The sequence below is a fragment of the Pleurodeles waltl genome, chromosome 5 (genome assembly GCF_031143425.1).
Source record: "Pleurodeles waltl isolate 20211129_DDA chromosome 5, aPleWal1.hap1.20221129, whole genome shotgun sequence".
NCBI lineage: Eukaryota > Metazoa > Chordata > Amphibia > Caudata > Salamandridae > Pleurodeles > Pleurodeles waltl.
In genome coordinates this window covers 51,784,317-51,805,059 of record NC_090444.1, presented here as the reverse complement: position 1 = coordinate 51,805,059, position 20,743 = coordinate 51,784,317, and the positions used below count along the sequence as shown (strand labels likewise).

Sequence of the window (20,743 nt, the reverse complement as noted above, 5' to 3'; positions counted from 1 at the left end):
TTCATCCACACCTAGCAGTCCATCAGAGGAGACAGTGAATGGGCTTGCAACAATAACTACAGGGTCACACTCCTAAAAAGCACCTTCATCCACACCTAGCAGTGCATCAGAGGAGACAAGGAATGGGCATGCAACAATAACTACAGGGTCACACTCAGAGATAGCGCCTTCATCCACACTTAGCAGTGCGTCAGAGGAGACAGTGAATGGGCTTGCAACAATAACTACAGGGTCACACTCAGAGATAGCGCCTTCATCCACACTTAGCAGTGCGTCAGAGGAGACAGTGAATGGGCATGCAACAATAACTACAGGGTCACACTCAGAGATAGCGCCTTCATCCACACTTAGCAGTGCGTCAGAGGAGACAGTGAATGGGCTTGCAACAATAACTACAGGGTCACACTCCAAAATAGCACCTTCCTCCACACCTAGCAGTGCATCAGAGGAGACAGTGAATGGGCATGCAACAATAACTACAGGGTCACACTCCAAAATAGCACCTTCATCCACACATAGCAGTGAGTCAGAGGAGACAGTGAATGGGCTTGCAACAATAACTACAGGGTCACACTCAGAGATAGCACCTTCATCCACACCTAGCAGTGCGTCAGAGGAGACAAGGAATGGACATGGAGCAATAACTAAATGGTTACACTCAGAGATATCACCTTCCTTCATACCTAGCAATGTGTCAGAGATGGCAGTGACTGGACATGGAACAATAACTACAGTATCAAGCTCAGAGGTAGTATCTTCCTGTGTGTGTCAGAGGAGACAGCAAATGGGAGTGTAACAATAACTACAGGGTCACACTCAGAGATAGCGTCTTCCTCCACACCACACAGTGTGTCAGAAAAGACAGTGAATAGGCAAGTAACAATAACTAAAGTGCCACATTCAGGGATAAACATGGGTTGTGTAGCGTATGTACATGTGTAATAGTACAGAAGGGGCTGAACTTTTTCATGGTGCAATTTCTTGCACTTCCACGATTTTCGTCAAGTATATTATATGGAGCATCTTGCATGCATCCAGCACAGCACTGGTGTGCCACAGCTGGTGATAACCGTGTTCACAATAGTATGCCCCTAGCACCGGGCAGAGCACTTAGGAGTAATCCAGCTACTATTGTATCCTGCAGCATGCGCCACCAGGAAACAACACAGTGGCATAGCACAGACCCCTACAGCTCTTTAGAAAAAGACACAACCTCGATCATTCAGATGACTTGTGCAGTCAGATGCTGTAAGCCTGATCCTTGTGTACTCACCTTCAGGTAAGTTTTCTTCCTCCACTGGAAGCGCCTTGTAGGACCCAAGGAGGACAGCAAGGAGCAGAATGGCACCTGGAGTCTTCATCATGAGGTCTTCAGCAATATCAGAACCACTGCTGCACCGGTGTCTGGGATCTTTAGGATGGCACAGGAAGAGAAGAAGGGATGGATGACACAGGAAAAGACAGACTCAACACCAGCCAAGTATTTTTAAAACCACCCCTGCCAAAACCTGCAGCATTATAGACACTCCCGGACAAACCAATTTTCGTCATTGTGAACTTCTTTTGTTAAAGACAGAATAGATGTTTGACTACTGTAGTCAACCATGGGAATTCCCCAAGGGATTTAGGGCCAGATGTATGAAAGCATTTTGCATTCGCAAACGGTGTGAATGCCCGTTTGCGAATGCAAAATGCCATTTCACAATGTATGAAATACATTTTGAAAGCAATTTTAAGGAATCGCTAAAATAGCGATTCCTTAAAATTGCGAACCTGTTTAGAGAGTCGCAAATTGCGACTCTCTAAATTAGAAATCGTAAACAAGGAATCCTTATTTGCTCTTCCTTTGCACATGTATGAAGCAATTCCTAAATGCGATTTTGGCATTTCGGATTCGCTACATTACCACCAAGTTGAACTTGGTGGTAACCATGTGCAAAATGTAAAAATGCATTTAAAGTGCATTTTTAAATTGTACATGTAAAGCACACATGTCCTTTTGGCATGTGTGCACCTTACATGGTGAACAAAAAAAAAATTGGGGTGCAGCAGACGGGGCCTTAGGCCCCCAGCACCCTGGGGTTTTGCATTTCCAAAATTGCGATTTCTGGTTCAGAAATCGCAATTTTGGAAATGCAAAAAATTCGCAGATATGGGCTCTGGCCTCTGTTGTAATCTGTGTGGGCTTTTAACTACGCCCACCGCATGCCCATCAGTGGGCTTGCCTTTTAAAATTCACTTGATTTCATTTGCGAAAGGCATACATACGTCAAGGCCTTTTGCCTTGTTTAGCCCTCCTCGACAACACTGGTAAACTACTGAAAACATATGAGGCTCCATGTTTTCTGCATGGTTTCTGGACTACTTTTTCTTTTTAATTCCTACACAGCGCGATCTCGCTGGGTTTTACACAGCACGATTGCACTTGTTTTAAAAAAAAATATTATTTCGTAATTTCCCCCATCCCGATCCAAAACTCCACCTGGGCGCTCCAAGAGATTTGCGGCGGCAGCCGCTGCACATATACATTGCCACGGGTGCTCTAGTTTTTGCTTGTCTATGCTTTTGTTCGTTCCATATACTCAAGTTTCAGGCTGTAGACAAACTACCAAGCAGGTAGTCCCATTCCCTGGCACTATTTTTGTGCTAATGAGAGTACCATGGCAAGCGTGCTTAATTTGGTGACAAAAAGCACATTTTACTTTCTTCTGTCTTGTTCTGCATCAGCTCCTTTTGCCTTTTTCTGTTTTTTTGGGAGGTGGGTTTTTTAACCCTCTGTGCTCCTTTTACAGCACATAGTTTATTTACCATATAAAGCAAAATGCACTGGTAACTGGCTTGTACAGGGGAGCAGAGCACCTGGCATTCGAGCAGGGTGCACATGGGCTGTACACATCCACTCCCCCCCTGCCCAGGCACATGTGACCTTCAGAGGGCAGCTGGAGCGGATTAGAGGATTTGGCTGATGAGACATTTATTTGGCTTGTTTTCTTTAGGAAGCCTGAATTCTGTCTTTTCCCTTGGCTTGCGTTTTTTTGTATCCATTGGAGCCTCCTTAGAAGTCATGAGAGAAAACAAACACCCATGGCCCGCATCGCTGCCAGCCTGATCTGCCCCGTGAGCATAAACCAGTTTAGAGCAATGTGAAACCTTAAAAATTTCCAAGTGTATAAAAGTACAACAAAGAGTTATTTAGACCAGAAAAAGAGCCTGGTGGTGAAAGAACTGGTACAGAAATGCGCTCCTTAACTTGTTCCTAATGTTGTCCATAAGGACCTTTAACATACCACCTTTTATATGCAGTTATTTGAAACCAAGCAAACTTTGCACCAGTTTAGCAACATTAAAAAGATGAACGTCTGACTTTGCAGAGATTTGAATCTGTAACCTGCTGATCTTGTCAGTGAGTGCTCAGCTCGCTGAGCTACCTATTTCACCCACTATGGTAGCCCAGAATCATGTTTCATTTAGAAAACCCCCTGTGGGTGCCCAAGTGCAGGAGCCACTATAAACAAATTAAGGGTAGGGGGTCTTCTGCTTGCATCCTGTTTCCAGTTTCATGCTGCAGATCTTCTCTGTGATTTGTTTAAAGTGTGCGCTCTCGCGACAAAGTTGTAAACCTGATAGAGTTGTTTTTGCTGTCTGAAGTTTTTTACACGTCATTGTGTCCCTGATGTGATTTGCAGCCTCTGAGACACTCCACTGCCCCAGGGCCTGTTTCTTCTGGCCCCGGGCCTCTGCAGACAGATCCCCGGGGCTTCTTTGTCTCCCAACAATAGCCCCAGAAGCCGCCCCATTAGGGAGAATACAATCCCAAATGTAATATAGTTGTCTGGCTGCAGGGCTTGGCAGCTGAGGTTCCTGCCTGCAAGATGAAAATGTGAGCGGGTGCCGGGTGATGTCACTCCATGAGGTGCCCCCTCCCTGTGTCTTGACTTCTTGAGTGGTGCTGACATGCGAGGCTTGGGGAGTCTGCCAGCCTCACTATGGGGGTCTCACCGTCCCGGAGCAGGCAGTGAAGACCGCCGTATTACGAGTTGTGAGGTTTGGCTGAGGCCAAACCTCCATAACTCTGCCTGTCCCGCGTTCGCACCACATGGGCTGGCAGTGACCTCCTCTAATCCGGTGGCCTGAATTACGAGGTTGCAAACTGCCAGGCTTTCTGTGGTGGTCACCACAGAATTTCCATTCATGTTGCCGGCACACACATACACACATGTCCCCCCACATGCGCACATCTCCCCACCCATCCACACATTCAGAACGCCCCCTTTGTGCATGCATGCATTCACATACACACACATGCAGCACACGCATACATCCACTCAAAAAAAACCCTCATCGCAAGCATCCACTCAGACACCCCCACTCACTCCCATGCATCCACTCAGATACCCCAATACATGCGCACATACACGCATACACTCATTCACATTCCTTTGCATACACGCACGTATTCATCACCCCCTGCAGACACGCACACATGCACTCAAATACACAGACCCCCTCCATTTTCAGATTCTCACTAACCTTCTCAGTTGAGAAGGATGCCTGGAGGGGCTGAATCCTGGCAGTCTGCCACCGCCACACCAGCAGGACACCGCCAAGCCATATTAATGCTCATTATATAGCAGGCAGAGAGATTCTGGCATGGTGGTGCCGGCGAGGGAACAGCCTCTGCAGCGTCGACCACTAGAACGAATGATGGCTGCTTTCTGTCTCAACATTGGCGGAGAGCAGCCACCACTCATAATATGGCGATCTGCTCACCTGCTGCACTGGCGGTTGTCTGGCAGGTTTGGCTTTGGTCGTCAATTAAATTGACCACCAAAGTCATAATGAGGGCCACAGTGTTTGTGGCGAGCGTGACCTCATGAGCCATCTATCCATCACTTTAGAAATGGGCCAACCAGCTGCAGTGCGCGCTTGGTCAAAGGACTCTTCCATGGCGGGGGGCACATGGCACAGGGCTTTAAGTGGGCTGATTCCTGTCTTAACTTGGCTGCACCACCGCCTTTCACTGCAGCTTTAGAGACTCGTTATAGTTATTTCACAACCCAATAATTTCAGATCTGAAGCATTTTTAATACTATATACAACAAAGCCATTGTTGTACTTATTGCATGCAACTAACCATCTTTGACAAAGTCAATAGTTCTGTCTTGTTTTAGGTGAGATATTGCTTGCTGTATTATATATCTAGATGCAATGACGGAGAGAAGCAGGAAAATACCAGGTGAGCGACACACTATGCTAAGTACAGATTTTGAGCTTAAAATTTTTCAAGCCGCGCCCTTAATTATACAGGCCATGCCATCTTGAAAGACCTCCCAGTTTCTTCATCCCACTTATAGCCCTGACTTGGGAGCTCTGAGTCGTCTCTGCCTCGTCTAACACTTGTTTTGTGGCTGCACCGACGAGGAGCTCTGTGCTGGGAGTCACCGATTCTCCATTGAAATCAAGCTTTGAACTTTAGTTTCCCACCTCCATCTCTAGCGTGTGCTGCTATAATAATGCGCCCTACTGGCATTTTCTCACATCTTTACCTGGTGCACATGTAGCTGCATGCTGGCCCATGCAGTATGTATTGCAGCTACCAGCAGTCTGTGCTTGTTCTGTGCTCTGTCTTCACCATCATCCAGTCTCCAGTGCTGCCAGCCAATAAGTGGATTTGAAACTCATGCACTAAAGGACAAACCCATTCCTTTATCCATAAAACTCAAAGTAAGAAGGGCACGTAGTGGGAGATGACAAAATCCTACTCCATCGGCAGTATCAAGGCATATTGCTTAGCATCTTGGGTGCTATCAAATCATATTGCTTAGCACCATAGACGATATCAAGGTACTGCGTAGCACCCTGGGTGCTATCAAGCCAACTGCTTAGCAGTTTCTAATCGGGTGCAGGTAGTCCCTTTTGCAACTGTGAGCTTACTCCTCCAGAAGGGGTCATACAAAAGAACAGATGGCTAAAGCCTTGGCGGGACGCAGGCATCTGACCTCTCATTGGGCCCTTGGGTGGCTTTGTGCATCTCCATGTTATTAAGCAGCCCTACGTTGGTCTGGGTCAGTTTGTGCAACAATGGCCTTCAGTACATTGATTATTGATGCCATTATGGGAATATTTTGAGTGATCCTATTGCTTTAGAGTGGGCTGTGGGAGTTGGGTTACGTTCCTGCAGCTTCCAGATGGTATATATAAGACACCCTTGCAGGCATTGAAACTGATGAACTCTTTTTCAAAGTTCTTATTTATTTTTCCACAACACTGGTATGAATCCAGCCACCCTGGGCCCTCTTTGTGCATGCTTTATTAGGGGCAGCTCAAGTATTATGGCTCAGATAAAGAAGTGCCTAGGCCTTCAGTTATTATTTTAGGAACTCTTGTGACTGCGTTTTGTATTGTATTAATATATGCCTTTTGGTTCTTTTTAAATTGAGGAACTGAAAATGAGCAATAAGAAAAGGTAACATACATATTTTTCCTGATTGGAAAAATGCTAATATGTGTGTTTTGTACTGGTAAAAACTAGCCCTGTTTGGGCTGGAGGGCCCTTAATAACGTTGTAAATAAAGAGGAGCAACAATTTGACTAGGCCTTATGCTTGTTATAAACTTAGGCCCATATTTACACTTTCTGACGCAAAACTGCGCCGACGCAGTTTTGCGTCAAAAAATGTAACGCCGGCTAACAACATTTCTTTGCGCAGCTCGGGCGTCAAATTTATACTTTGACGCTCGGCGGTGCAAACCACTGGTTTGAGTCATTTTTTTTTACTCAAACCAATGTGCCACGTCGTAAAGAAAAATGACGTTAACGCAGCGAAAATGACTTAGATCTGCTTTATGAAGTTGAAAAACGGACACGCGCCTTTTTTTGCCGCAATTGCATCAAAAAGCGGTGCAAACACGGCAAAATGTGCAAAGGAGAGCCAAAATGGATCCCAGAAGCTTTGAGAGACCACAGGAAAATGACAACCGATCAAGAACCAGCCAGTAGGACCCACACAAGACCCAGGAGAGGGAGATGAAGAAAAGGAAGTGTTGATTCAGTGCAGAGGAGCAGGAAATACTGGTGAAAGAGGTGACGGAACACCAGCACCAACTTTTTGTCACCTCAAAATTGCCAATTAGTAGGAGAGAGGCAATTTGGCAAAAAATTGTTGACAAGATAAAAAGTGTGGCAGAAGTACAGAGAACAGTCATTGAGTGCAAGAAACTCTGGCATGACTGCAAGCGCAGGACAAAGGAAAAGATGGCAAGGAACAGGAAGGCAGCACTGCAGACTGGAGGTGGGAGTCCAGCACCACAGGAGGCCTTGGACCACATGGAGGAGATGGTGGCAGCCGTCATCCCTGAGGAGATCGTCACCGAGATTCAAGGACAGGACAGCGCAGACTACCAGGAAACAACACAGATGCAGGGTAAATCGCATGGGGGACAAAAATGCCTAATTGTTAACTGCAAGCAAGATGGGGGACATACATACTACACAATGCATGTAAGTCATGATAATCAGGGAGTGGAAAGGGCAAAGGGGCACAGCACGGGGGCATGGGCTGTGCAGGGCAAACCTGGGGCACAGTACAACACTACGCCAACAACCTTTGCATTGGGGTATGCTGCCTTGCCAAGGATGTTGGAAAGGCAAAGCCAGTCCAGGAGGATTGGGTACAATGTAAAACTGGCCTGCTGTCACACGACAGCTGGTATTCTTGCTACATGAACTAGTGCTCAATTAACAGTCTCAGGCCATATCCGCAAAGGGAATTTAACATTGACAACAGTTGCCACTACGACCTCTGCTGTGTGTGCAGGTCAAGTAGCCAATGGCAGTTAGGTGCCCATACATCAAACACACCCATATTAGAGGGTTCAGGATGCCAACGTTATCAATCCCCTGTAATCAATAAAAATGTGCTAATCCTGTCAAATGCTAATGTCCATAATCGCTACAAACATCAGCCATTGTCATAAACATTATGAGGTACACAGCAGTAATGTCATACCCATGCTGCACATGTCAGGGTCCACCATGTGCATGGGTCACAATAGCTGCAATGACACCATGCAACATACCAACTGTCATACTGCTCAGACAACAGCATTGAGGGGGAGGACATATGTTTCCGGCTAGTGAAACACACCTGCACAGTCAGAAAAGGAAATGGAACCCTGCTAGGACCATCAGTGCAATCCTATGTAGCACACATTTCCCAACATCAACGTTACACACTACCAATGCTCATATATGTATTGTGCCATGCCAGTGCTATACCTAGTATATGCTAGGTCTCAGCAACATATAGCTGGATGTGAAATATCTGAGACTGGGTCAGTCCCAGATTGTTAAGTGTGGAGCAAGTGCCATCAGAACACCCACAGCCAGTGCCAGGCCACGACATGAGAATGGAAGTAGACGGAGGGTTGAGTTGTACAATAAGGTGGCAACATACAATTTGGGCAGACAGTACACCTAGAGGATGTGACACAGACAATTCCCCAAATTGCCCACACTACATGTGACATGCAGGTGGGGCAGAGGCCTGGGAGAATGCTAATCTTAATGACAGTAACAATGAACAGGAACCAAGATCACAATGTACAACTAATGGGAAGTCAGGCACGTCACGTTACAAATGCCACAGAACAGACACACTAATTGTACAATATCTCATTGCAGAGGATGATGGCTCTCCTGAGGATATGCCTGTCCTGGACTTCCCTGATGACATGGATGACAAGCTGACAAACATCAGCCAGCAGACCCTCCAAGATATCCTTGGAACCCTCCAAATCCCACCTTCTGTCGCAAGGAGGAGCACAGAAGTAGCACCCATCACAGAGGACCCACCCACCACCCCAATTGTACAACCTGCCAGCTCCAACCCAGCTGAGGACTCTGACGACACTGGTACCTGCTTTGAGAGGACTGTAGTTGGAGTACAGAGGGAGCTGACCAAGGAGGTACTGGTGGGGATGCAAAATATGGCAGCCAGCTTAGAGGGGGTGCGTTTGTGCATGATGTCATCTGCTGAACAGGCAGCAGCCATGCAAGGGCGAACATCTATCTTGCAAGAACTTCAACAAAGTGTGAAAGAAATCAGCACAGCATTAAGGGAGTTGACACAACACCTCCAACACCAAACCTTTCAACGTGTGCACAAATGCAATCTTGACCCCCTCAGGGTCGACCTGGCTGCATACCACAATGATGTAGCTGCTATACTTAAGAACCAGCAGCTCCTCCTTGCTGCAGTACTGCCCTTAATAGCCCCACAGTTGGCAGCTACCGGGATTTCAGACTCCACGTCTTCAAACACTGAAATGTGTGTTGCCCCTTCAAGCCCACCACCACCAAGGGCAGAGGAGATGACACACACATCAGAAGATGAAGATGTGGAACAGATCACCTTCACCCATAAGAGTACCCAGTAGCACTAGTCCCTGCCCCATGGGCACTTATAACCAAAGTCCTGTGCTTTGTAACATGCCAGTCTTTAAATAGCTGCTCACAAGCACTGTTCTCCAGCCCACTGTTTACCTTGACAGTATGCTCTGTGATTGTCTCTCACTACCTCATTGGCAATTAATGTCCCTCTGCACTGTATGACACTTCACCCCAGCATGTCCAATGACATGTCCTTTTGCACTTGTGTAGTATCACACTAGAAAGCGTCACATTCATGGACTCACAATCCTGGACTATGTAAATATAGCACTACAGCACTTTAAAATAAATAGCACTTGCACAACCACTTTGTCTCTGTGTAATGTGACACATCAACTGTAAGGGAGATTAGTGATGTTTGCCTCATGTCAATGCCCATAGAATGTCAATACAACTGTCTTGAAAGATTGTGGGCAGATAACTATGAACTGGGGTCTGGATTGTACCATTATCCGCCCTTCATGAGGGTTAAATCTGAAGTAAATAGAAATATTACAGTATAATGCTGTGTTGGACAGAATAACTCTGCTCCAAGGGATGTCTAAGCAGAAAATCATTGTCTTCAATTTTTTCTTCCAGACAATCTTTAGGTATGTGACATTTGACTTTACAATTTCATCACACACACCATACATCAGGAATGGATGTGTACGAGTGTACGTACAAATAAGTAACCTTGCAGTACAATGTAATAAATGATAGGTATGAGATATGTATACTACACTATATGAGATTATACCATCACTCTCCTTATCAGGGTTCACATGAACATCAGGCTGCAGGCAGACGTACCACAGTGTCCTCAGTACAAAATCTTGTTTCAAATTATGACCGATTGAAAACATACATCCAAACTTAACTACACATTGGGAACCATAGTAACCTTGAGTGGTGGGTGCAATGGACGGCAGATTCCTAGCAAAGTAGCTTTTGTGTAGATGCCAATGTGACAGGTCAATTGGGATTTGGATGCAGGATGGAACACAAATGCAAATACTAAATTGACACTGTTCACCCATGCCAAGGCACTGACCCCCAAGCATAAGACACATAGGGGGTCATTCTGACCCTGGCGGCCGGTGGCCGCCAGGGCCACCGACCACGGGAGCACCGCCAACAGGCTGGCGGTGCTCCAACGAGCATTCTGACCGCGGCGGTTCAGCCGCGGTCAGAAGCAGAAAGTCAGCGGTCTCCCGCCGACTTTCCGCTGCTCGTTTGAATCCTCCATGGCTGCGGAGCGCGCTCCTCAGCCATGAGGATTCTGACCCCCCTTACCGCCATCCTGTTCATGGCGGGAAAGCCGCCATGAACAGGATGGCGGTAGGGGGGGTCGCGGGGCCCCTGGGGGCCCCTGCCGTGCCCATGCCAATGGCATGGGCACGGCAGGGGCCCCCGTAAAAGGGCCCCGCAAGTATTTCAGTGTCTGCCTTGCAGACACTGAAATACGCGACGGGTGCTACTGCACCCGTCGCACCTTCCCACTCCGCCGGCTCGATTACGAGCCGGCATCCTCGTGGGAAATGAGTTTTTCCCTGGGCTGGCGGGCGGTCTTTTGGAGACCGCCCGCCAGCCCAGGGAAAAACTCATAATACCCTCCGCGGTCTTCTGACCGCGGAGCGGTATTATGGGGGCGGAATTCTAGAATCAGCCCCATACTGTAAAGGAGTACCTAAATATTTATTGAACCGTAAAAAAGGATAATAAAACTAGGGGAAACACCTTAACTAACCTAACCTATCTTAACTACACATTACCCACAACTGGCCCTAACTACCCTAAGCTAAACTTACTTTTCACATATAACTAAACACTCTAAACATCAGCCCCACACCCCACTTATGTGACGGGACACATGGAGGACAACGTATACTAACCTAAACACATACTATCTTATCCTAAACAATTATATATTTTTTTGTAATTTTTTTATAATTTTTCTTTAATACAAAAAAAACCCAACATCATCCCCCACCCACCCACAAAAAAAACACATGTAAAAATATTATACCCGCCACCCCCAACCCACTAATACTAACTAAACTAACAGCCTATTCTAACCTAACTCTAACTCCCCTATACCCACTAAATGTAAGAACCAGAAAAGAGGAGGGAGGGGAGGGAATCATGGCTGAGGGTCTCCAAGTCACAGTTCGCCCTCCGCAGGGTCTTCTTTATCCCTTGCACTCTCCTGTTGATCTGGGACACCTCCTGCTGCAGCCTGTCCGGTCTGTGCAACATCCATTTCATGTCACGTTGCATTGAACGAAATTCCACATTGTCAATGACTGCAGCAGGGGTGGTCAGTGAGCCAGTTGTGGAGGGTTGTGTAGTTGCTGGTGCTATGCCTGGAGGGGGAGGTGCAGGTTGTGCTGTCAGTGGTCCAGGAGCGGAGGATGTTGATGGACCTGCAGTGGTGGCTGTCATCCTTACTGCCACTTGGGTCGTTGCGGTGGTGCTGGTGGTGGCGGCTGTTGTGGACACAGATGGGCCCCCTTGGGCAAATGCCCTCCACACCCCTGTGGCTCTCTCATTGCGATAATGCTGTGCATTGTGGTGGAACCCAGACTCAATATCCAGAATGTGGCGGTAACTCATTGCCCTCCTCTGGAATTCATGGATCTGGTTGGCATCCATATTGGCTGCTGTTAAAAAAGATTAAGCCAAACGTTAGTTACATCATTGTGTGATACAGCTACTGATGATAATCAAGAAATACATCTAAGGTATCTGAAACCGGCCAAATCACAGTACAGATCACAGATTGTCCCTGAGGAAGTACATGCCAAGGCAGCCTACACATGTCCTATCTAACAGCACAACAACGCTCAAAAAGATGTGTACATACTTAAATGCTATAAGTATCATTGTTCTGCCATTAGTCACATAACAAATGCTGCAAGTCCTCCACATGTGACAGGCAAACTAATTACTATCTTCTGGATGACAATCAAGGGCCACAAGATCTGTGATTTGTAAATGTAATTGCCAGGATGGTATGCAGTTGCTAGTCAAGAGTTGGTATCCTAGGTTGGAACAAATGAATTACAGAATTACATGTCTGTGTACTACACTTGGATCCTCACACCTAGGTACACATATTTCATAACCCTAAGCCTGTCCTCAGGGGGGAAGGACAAGAAACACATGCGTTCAAACATCAAGGACTGCCAGGAAGTTTTGGACAGCTGTCCATGGGTTCAGTCAGTCCACCACAGGTAAGGAGGGTTTCCAAATAGGATAGACACAAACATTGGACAATCCCATCCACATTGATGTTTTTTAATTGTAGACAATTGTCAACATCATTTGATCCCACCAATACCTGTCCTACAACAAGCACATAGATGCAAGCACCCATCTGGGCATGAGCTGCATGCACACCTATGACATTGTACGCAAGTGCCACATAAACGTAGCACAACATGTGGAGCTAGATGGTGCTAGGAAGTCAAACATACAGTCTAATATGTTCATTAGTGAACAGAGAGGCTCAAGTCTGTGGGTAATACTTTGGCATCCCTACTCTGTGTGATTCAGGGTATGACTTGCTGACTAAATCATGAAAATAGCCCTCTCCAAATTTTTCATTACAAGAAATGTAACAACAAATGTCACACTATTCACATGGCCATGCCTACAGGGCTGCACTACAATCCCAAAATATGACTCTACGCCACTGAATGTCCAACTCAAATATGGACAAATAAGTCAAACTCCAGTCAAGTCACATATCAGATCATGTGCCAGCACATCATACCTCGCTATGTGTCCAACACACAGGAGTCAATCACACAACAGCTGCAAACACAACACAGAACTGAAATATCAACACTTACTGGATATGCCTGGGTCCGCACATAGAGCCACTTCTCCAATTGTGTAAGGGGCAGGTCCACCTGTAAAGCATGGAAGGGTGAAATGTGCTCAATGTCTGTGTACTGTACAACACTTTAAAGTAAAATTACTGTATGTGACATTATATCTGAAAGTCCAGCCCCTCAGGCATGATGATACTCCAACATACATACCACTGCAAACATGTAAAGACCCTGTCACTCCAGTGAGTGATACACACACATATGCACACATGCTGTGGCCCTAACTATCATGTGGTGACAAACATGATTCCTCAATTGGTTGCATACTCATTTATAGAGTGTACTCCATTTCATCATTTGTTGTTATGAGAGACATGCAAAGCCACATTCCTGGTGCACTGCAATACCTGTCACTCAGGTATTGTGGCTTGTGCATCAAGGGACAATCAGTTACTGTGTGATGCTCATGTGGTTTGAGTTAAGCTCATGATTTATTATGCTTTCTATGGTCCCTTAAATGTGGGCCTGTGTTGTGTATAGGTTGCATATGTTACATTTACAGTGTACCCTGAGCCACATATGCCCCCTATGACACCATAATGGCAGGGATCATATGCGTTACTTGAAGACAATCTGACGCTAAACATGGATTGGCCATTTATCTAAATTAATGCAACAAAGAAATATATGCTGACAGTGTATATTTTGGTCATCTATGACAGCATGCATGGGCACAGGTGTAGTCATTGCACCTGAGTGTGTCACTCATTGCCCTGTGTACCCATATTGGGTATTGGAATTCACAGTTAGCCACATTCATCATCTTACATTAGCCAAGTTGAGAGATCAGCGGGTGTACAGCAAACTGACACTGTCCCCTAATTGAAACATGGTTTAGCAAATGTCCTACTGTGTCAATCATGATGATGTAGGTTTGAATTTGTATGTACCTTGGGAATGGCAGCAGTCACAGGAATGCTGGTCTTCTGATTTTAGCATACACCCATGTCTGTGATAGCCTTCATACTGGGAAGTTAGCTATTGTACATATGCTGCACTAGATCAGCAGGGGTGTACCAAACGTATAGTAGCAACGTATTTGAGGACTTTATATATATGATGGAATTGGTCAGGGGTCCCTTGTACAACATCATGCAAGTAATACATTGTGACCATGCATTCCCCAACTTCAGGTATCCATGATGACCCAATAACTTATGAGAAGTGCATGGCTATAAAGTAACACAGATGGCATATGCATCAGCTCTGTTCCAGCTATTGTGCCCAATTTAAAACACACAGGAACAATGAACAGAGGGCCAAGGATATTTGTTATTCCTCAATTTGCAGCATTTGCTTCATGTTTTACGCTACAGCTATGGAAAGTAGCACCAAACATTTAGCTATGAACCCATGTGCATTACTTTGGCATCCATTCCTAATTTAATTGCGGCACAAACCAAGTCAAACTATCAGCCTGAGATTACCTGAGGTTAGGAAGAACTTTGTACGCATGGCCCGGAATACAGTTGAGACATGTATTCAAAATATTTGGGGACCACATTAATTTCTTGCTTTAGCTTGTGAAATACATCTCTTTCCTGGTACACTCACAGACCATGGATAATACATATGTTTGAGCTGCATTACCATCATCTATTGACGTAAAAGCAGCACTAATTTACAAGATCAAGTTGTGTTTTATAAGTTTGTGCAGCTGTTGCGTCAACAAATGTGTAGCAATTATTGTATAACTCAGGGCCACTGTATGTTTAATTGCATTCCACATGGCCAAAAACATTGCCTGCAGCATATTATTAAATCTGCTACTGTCACTACAGAGCATTTATATGTGCACATTACTCTGAATTGTACTCACCAACAGGGCCACCGATCACAAGAACCAGGTGGTCCAGCAGATCTTGCTCTCTGGGAACAAGGTCAGCCCAGCGGTGCTTCAATTGGTGGTCCTTGTGCGGTGTGTTGAAAATGCGACGCAGATGGTACAGCACCTTAGACCACCTGAGCCTCCTCGCCTCTGGTGATACCCCTGTATCACCCTGCCACCTGATTCAATCGTCAGTGGGAGGAAGTGGCACACCAGCCTAATGAATGCCCCCAGCTCTTCCTCACCTATTCTCCCCAGACGTGGACTACCCAACATGACAGAAAGAATAGTACTAGTAAAGAGTAAAGAGGAAAATAAAGGGAAAGGAGGGAGGAAAATGAAAGTAAAGTAACCCACAAACAGCCCAACTATTCCCAAACTACCAATACCCACTACACACTCCCAACAGTACAAAGACAAAATTAGACACCAAATATGACAAATACATACTTAGACAATTACAAATAAAACAGATGACAAATAGGATGGCACACAGGAGACAAAAGCACAAATTAGACGGACAAATCGCTCAGCACAGCCGCACAGTCTAGAAAAATCCCAAACTGCAAAGTGAAAGTGAAAGTACACCCACTGTATAATTTCTGTAAACAGGATATCCTATTACATCACTTCGGGCCAGATGTAGGAAACGTTTAGCGAGTCGCAAACGGCAAAAATTGCCATTTGCGACTCGCTAAACGCGTTTCCCTATGCAGAAATGCATATTGCGAGTCGGTACCGAATCGCAATATGCATTTCAGAATCGCAAATAGGAAGGGGTGTTCCCTTCCTATTTGCAATTCTGAGTGGTATGCAATACCATTTGCGACCGTGTGCGCGGTCGCAAATGGTGTCGCAGTTACCATCCACTTTAAGTGGATGGTAACCCACTCGCAAATTGGAAGGGGTCCCCATGGGACCCCTTCCACTTTGTGAATGGACCCAAAAATATTTTTTCAAGGTAGGTAGTGGTCCAAGGGACCACTACCTGCCCTGAAAAAAAACGAAACTAAAGGTTTCGTTTCTTTTTTTAAGTGCAGCTCGTTTTCCTTTAAGGAAAACGGGCTACACTTAAAAAAAAAAAACTGCTTTATTGAAAGCAGTCACGAACATGGAGGTCTGCTGACGACAGCAGGCCTCCATGTTTGCGAGTGCCTATACTCGCTATGGGGCCGCAATTTGCGACCCACCTCATGAATATTAATGAGGTGGGTCATTGCGACCCCATAGCGACTCGCAGTCGGTGTCTGAGACACCGTACTACATACCAATTTGCGAGTTGCAAATTGCGAGTCGCATGGACTCGCAATTTGCAACTCGCAAATTTTTTATTTGCTACATCTGGCCCTTCCTGCCTCAAATGCGGTGCGTTTTTATTGTGATGCATCAAAATTTTATGACGCTTATAGTCTGTGTGTCAAATTTTTTTAACGCAAATGCTTAAAAATTACCCCGCATTCATAGTTCAAAATATTTTGCATTGCTAACCAATTTCATGGGGTACAGTGTAGAAATTACCGCTCGGGCCAATGGATGTATAATGGCTGTGAGCGTCATTTTTCAATGCATATGCGGAAATTTTAGACGCATATGCTTCTTTTTTTACTCAATTGCATCAAAATATCTGTCTTTTACTGTGTTTGTGTCATTTCTCTCATTTTTAAATTACATGAAAGTTGTAACTGTACAGAGATAGGCTGTTTGCACCTGTATTGTGTGTTCCAGTGTTTGGGCACATGTGACAGACCACACTACTGCCGACCATGACACTCATGTTGTTGTACCACATGAGCACTCTTCACTGACGCAATAGGTAGCCAAACGTTTTGAATAAAAATTTGTATTACCCAGTTTGAGCAGGTTGTGTGTCAATAGAGGATAGCAGGGCTACGCAAATTAATACATTAACTCATTGCCTGTGTGTTAATGTCTGTGAATTGGCTATTTCAATTTTTGTTGGGCCTCTGTGTGAACTTCTCAAGACGTGCTTTCACTAATGTGCTTGTATGCATGTGTTGTAAATGTGGACAACCATCAGAAACTATTCATTGTAGAGATGAGCCAGGATATGTGTTTGTCATACACGTAGCATCTAATGTTGTGTGAACTGCACTGACATTTGGGACAATACATCTCCCATGACAAACTATGCACAGGATAGATAGAGGACGTTTGATAATGGCAATGAGTAAGCCATCACATGTACAGGAATGTTGGAAACCACATCCTGGTCACTTGTTTGTATACTAGCCATGAGTCAGTCATTTGAAAATGCTATGTAGGTACAGTGTTTAAATGTAATGTCACTCCACAATTTGAGTCATACAAATGACCTATGTTTATCCTGTGGCAGTGGAGGACCAGCAGACCAAGCTGCATGTGTTCACAAATTTTCAGTGGTTAATTGCAAAAGGTGTCTAGTTCAAGTGTGTGGTCATGTGTACCCTGTGTCATTATTGTCCTCCATGTTATCACTGTTACGTGCATGTCTACTCATGAGTCTGTGGATCCATTCCCTGCATTAACAGAGTATCCTTCAAAGCAGAATTGACCGAAAGCCAAAGGGGAATCGACAACACACATGGGGATAGTCCAGCTTTGGCACTGCAGAAGTTTTATGAGGCTGACAACAGGGCAACCTTGCTGTGCTCACAAACGTAATGGATCAATAAAAAGAACCCAGCAGCTGTCCTCAGCCCTCATCCTCCTGGACCTATCTGCTGCCTTCGACACAGTCTGCCACCGCACCCTGGAATCACGCCTCCACGAAACCGGAATTCAAGGAAAAGCCCTCAACTGGATTGTCTCATTCTTCTCCGGCAGAACCCAGAGAGTCCGCCTCCCCCCCTTCTGCTACAAAGCCACCGACATAATCTGCGGCGTCCCCCAAGGCTCATCCCTCATCCCGACGCTGTTCAACATCCACATGGCCCCCCTCGCACAAGTGGCCTGACAACACAACCTCAACATTCTCACCTACGCCGACGACACCCAGCTCATCCTCTCACTCACCAGAGACCAGCGCACCGCCAAAACCAACCTCCATGAGGGGATGAAATCCATCGACGAATGGATGAGAATCAGCTGTCTGAATCTGAACTCGGACAAGACGGAGGTACTCATCCTCGGATCCACCCCCTCCGCCTGGGACGACTCCTGGTGGCCCACCGCACTAGGAACCCCACCAACACCGACCAACCACACTTGCAACCTGGGCTTCATCCTCCACTCCTCCCTCACCTTGTCTAAACAGGTCAATGCAGTTTCCTCCTCCTGCTACAACACACTCTGCATGCTCCGCAGAATCTACAAGTGGATCCCGACAGAAACAAGAAGAACAGTGACACAGGCCCTCGTCAGCAGCAGGCTGGACTATGGCAACGCACTCTACACAGGCATCCCAGCGAAAGACCTACTACGCCTCCAACGCATCCAAAACGCCTCCGCCCGACTGATCCTCAATGTACCCCGCCACAGCCACATCTCCCACCACCAGAGAAACCTTCACTGGCTCCCGTGGACAAAAGAATCACTTTCAAGCTTCTAACCCACGCTCACAAAGCGCTCCACGACACCGGGCCAGCCTACCGAAACAACAGACTCAGCTTCTACACCCCCACCCGTCAGCTCCGCTCCTCTAACCTCGCCCTCGCCGTCGTCCCCCGCATCCGAAGAAAGACCTCCGGCGGCAGATCCTTCTCATACCTCGCCGCCAAAACCTGGAACACCCTCCCCACCAACCTACGACAGACTCAAGACCTACTCACCTTCAGAAGACTCCTCAAGACCTGGCTCTTCGACCAGTAACACCAGCTCTCCCCCGCCCCCAGCGATTTGAAACCCTCACGGGTACTTAGTGCGCTTTATAAATCCAATGATTGATTGATTGATCACAACCTTTGTACACAGGGTGGTATTGAAAATTCCCACTGCAAAAGGGAACATCAGTGCCTCTGTGCTGATTAATCTCACAGCTAGTCACTATGCAACCACCATCATTGGGTTGCAGCCAATGTGAATCTGTGTGTGGACCGTGAGGGCATAGATATGTTTTGTCCTTTCATGCACATTTGCAAACGTTGTTTGTTGTGCTGGAGGCACCATACCCAATCCATGTATACAGCCATAGTACACTGTCACTGTTTGTCACGCATGCATACATGAAACACAGTCAAGGGATAGGGCCGGGATTAGACTATTTGAATACATGTCCCAGACCTTGATACCATATGTAAACTGATTAAACTATACAATATATTTGTGGATTCATCATAGACCTACCAGACACAATACCCCAGGAGGAAAGTGAGGGCATGGAAAGCAACTATGAGAGAAATGTAACCACAGGGAACCTCTATGGTAACACAAAGACAGGTAACAATCAGGCTAACAGGATGCTCGATCTGTCAGGAACTTACATGAACAAAGAAAATGCACAATGAACCGACTTAGGGGGTGATTCTAAGTCTGGCGGGCGGCGGAGGCCGCCCGCCAGACTTCCCCCTCCAAAATACCGCTCCGCGGTCGAAAGACCGCTGAGGGTATTTTGGGTTTTGCACTGGGCTGGCGGGCGACCGCCAAAAGGCCGCCCGCCAGCCCAGTGCAAAACACCCTTCCCATGAGGACGCCGGCTCAGAATTGAGCCGGCGGAGTGGGAAGGTGCGACGGGTGCAGTGGCACCCGTCGCGTATTTCAGTGTCTGCAAAGCAGACACTGAAATACAAAGTGGGGCCCTCTTACGGGGGCCCCTGCAGTGCCCATGCCATTGGCATGGGCACTGCAGGGGCCCCCAGGGGCCCCACGACACCCCATACCGCCATCCTGTTCCTGGCGGCAGAGCCGCCAGGAACAGAATGGCGGTATGGGGTGTCAGAATCCCCATGCGCCGCCATGGAGGATTCTTTAGGGCAGCGGAAAACCGGCGGGAGACCGCCGGTTTTCCACTTCTGACCGCGGCAAAACCGCCGCGGTCAGAATGCCCTGCGGGGCACCGCCAGCTTGTTGGCGGTGCTCCCGCCAACCCTTGCCCCGGCGGTCCATGACCGCCGGGGTCAGAATGACCCCCTTAGACTGGGAAAAGCCTGAACAACACTGTGGAAAAAACGAAAACTGGATTTGTGCTGTAGGCTGCAACGTTACACAATAACCCAAGGGCTGTGTTACACAAGTGGTTTATATGACAATGCACAACAAGGATATACATAAAATGGCAGCTTGTAAGCAGTTCCAGGCAGCAGCAATGGCAGTGCAGGTTCAAATGGCTGGTCTGCATGGAAGTGCTCACAGGTGTGTGCAGCTTGAGTCTCTCAGAAGTCCTGTAGGTGAGAATCAAGTTCAAAGGGCCAACAGTACCTTTCACATGGGAAGCAATGGACAAGTGATTACAGGTCCTACAGACTACCAGGCAGTGCATTATCAGACATTAAGTCCATGCAGACAGATGAACTAGGACTATGGCAAGCCATACTAAAGAGGGAACCGCACTGGAGTCAGAATGTGAGTCTCGGTGTGTGTAGATGTAGGATTATCAGGGTACAAATAGTCCTGTTACAGGGCCACCTAGAGAAGGGTGGGGAGCGACTGAATA

General features: G+C 46.6%; 1 protein-coding gene across 1 annotated transcript in view; it reads right to left on the bottom strand.

The window, feature by feature from the left end:
* Nucleotides 1-20,743, bottom strand: part of LOC138295327 (uncharacterized) — a 360,326-nt gene that overhangs the window by 323,506 nt on the left and 16,077 nt on the right. Inside the window, exon 2 of the mRNA XM_069233551.1 lies at nucleotides 1,274-1,411. Within this exon, the coding sequence (XP_069089652.1) occupies nucleotides 1,274-1,364 (91 nt within the window). The 5' untranslated portion in view covers nucleotides 1,365-1,411. The remainder of the gene's footprint in view (nucleotides 1-1,273; nucleotides 1,412-20,743) is intronic.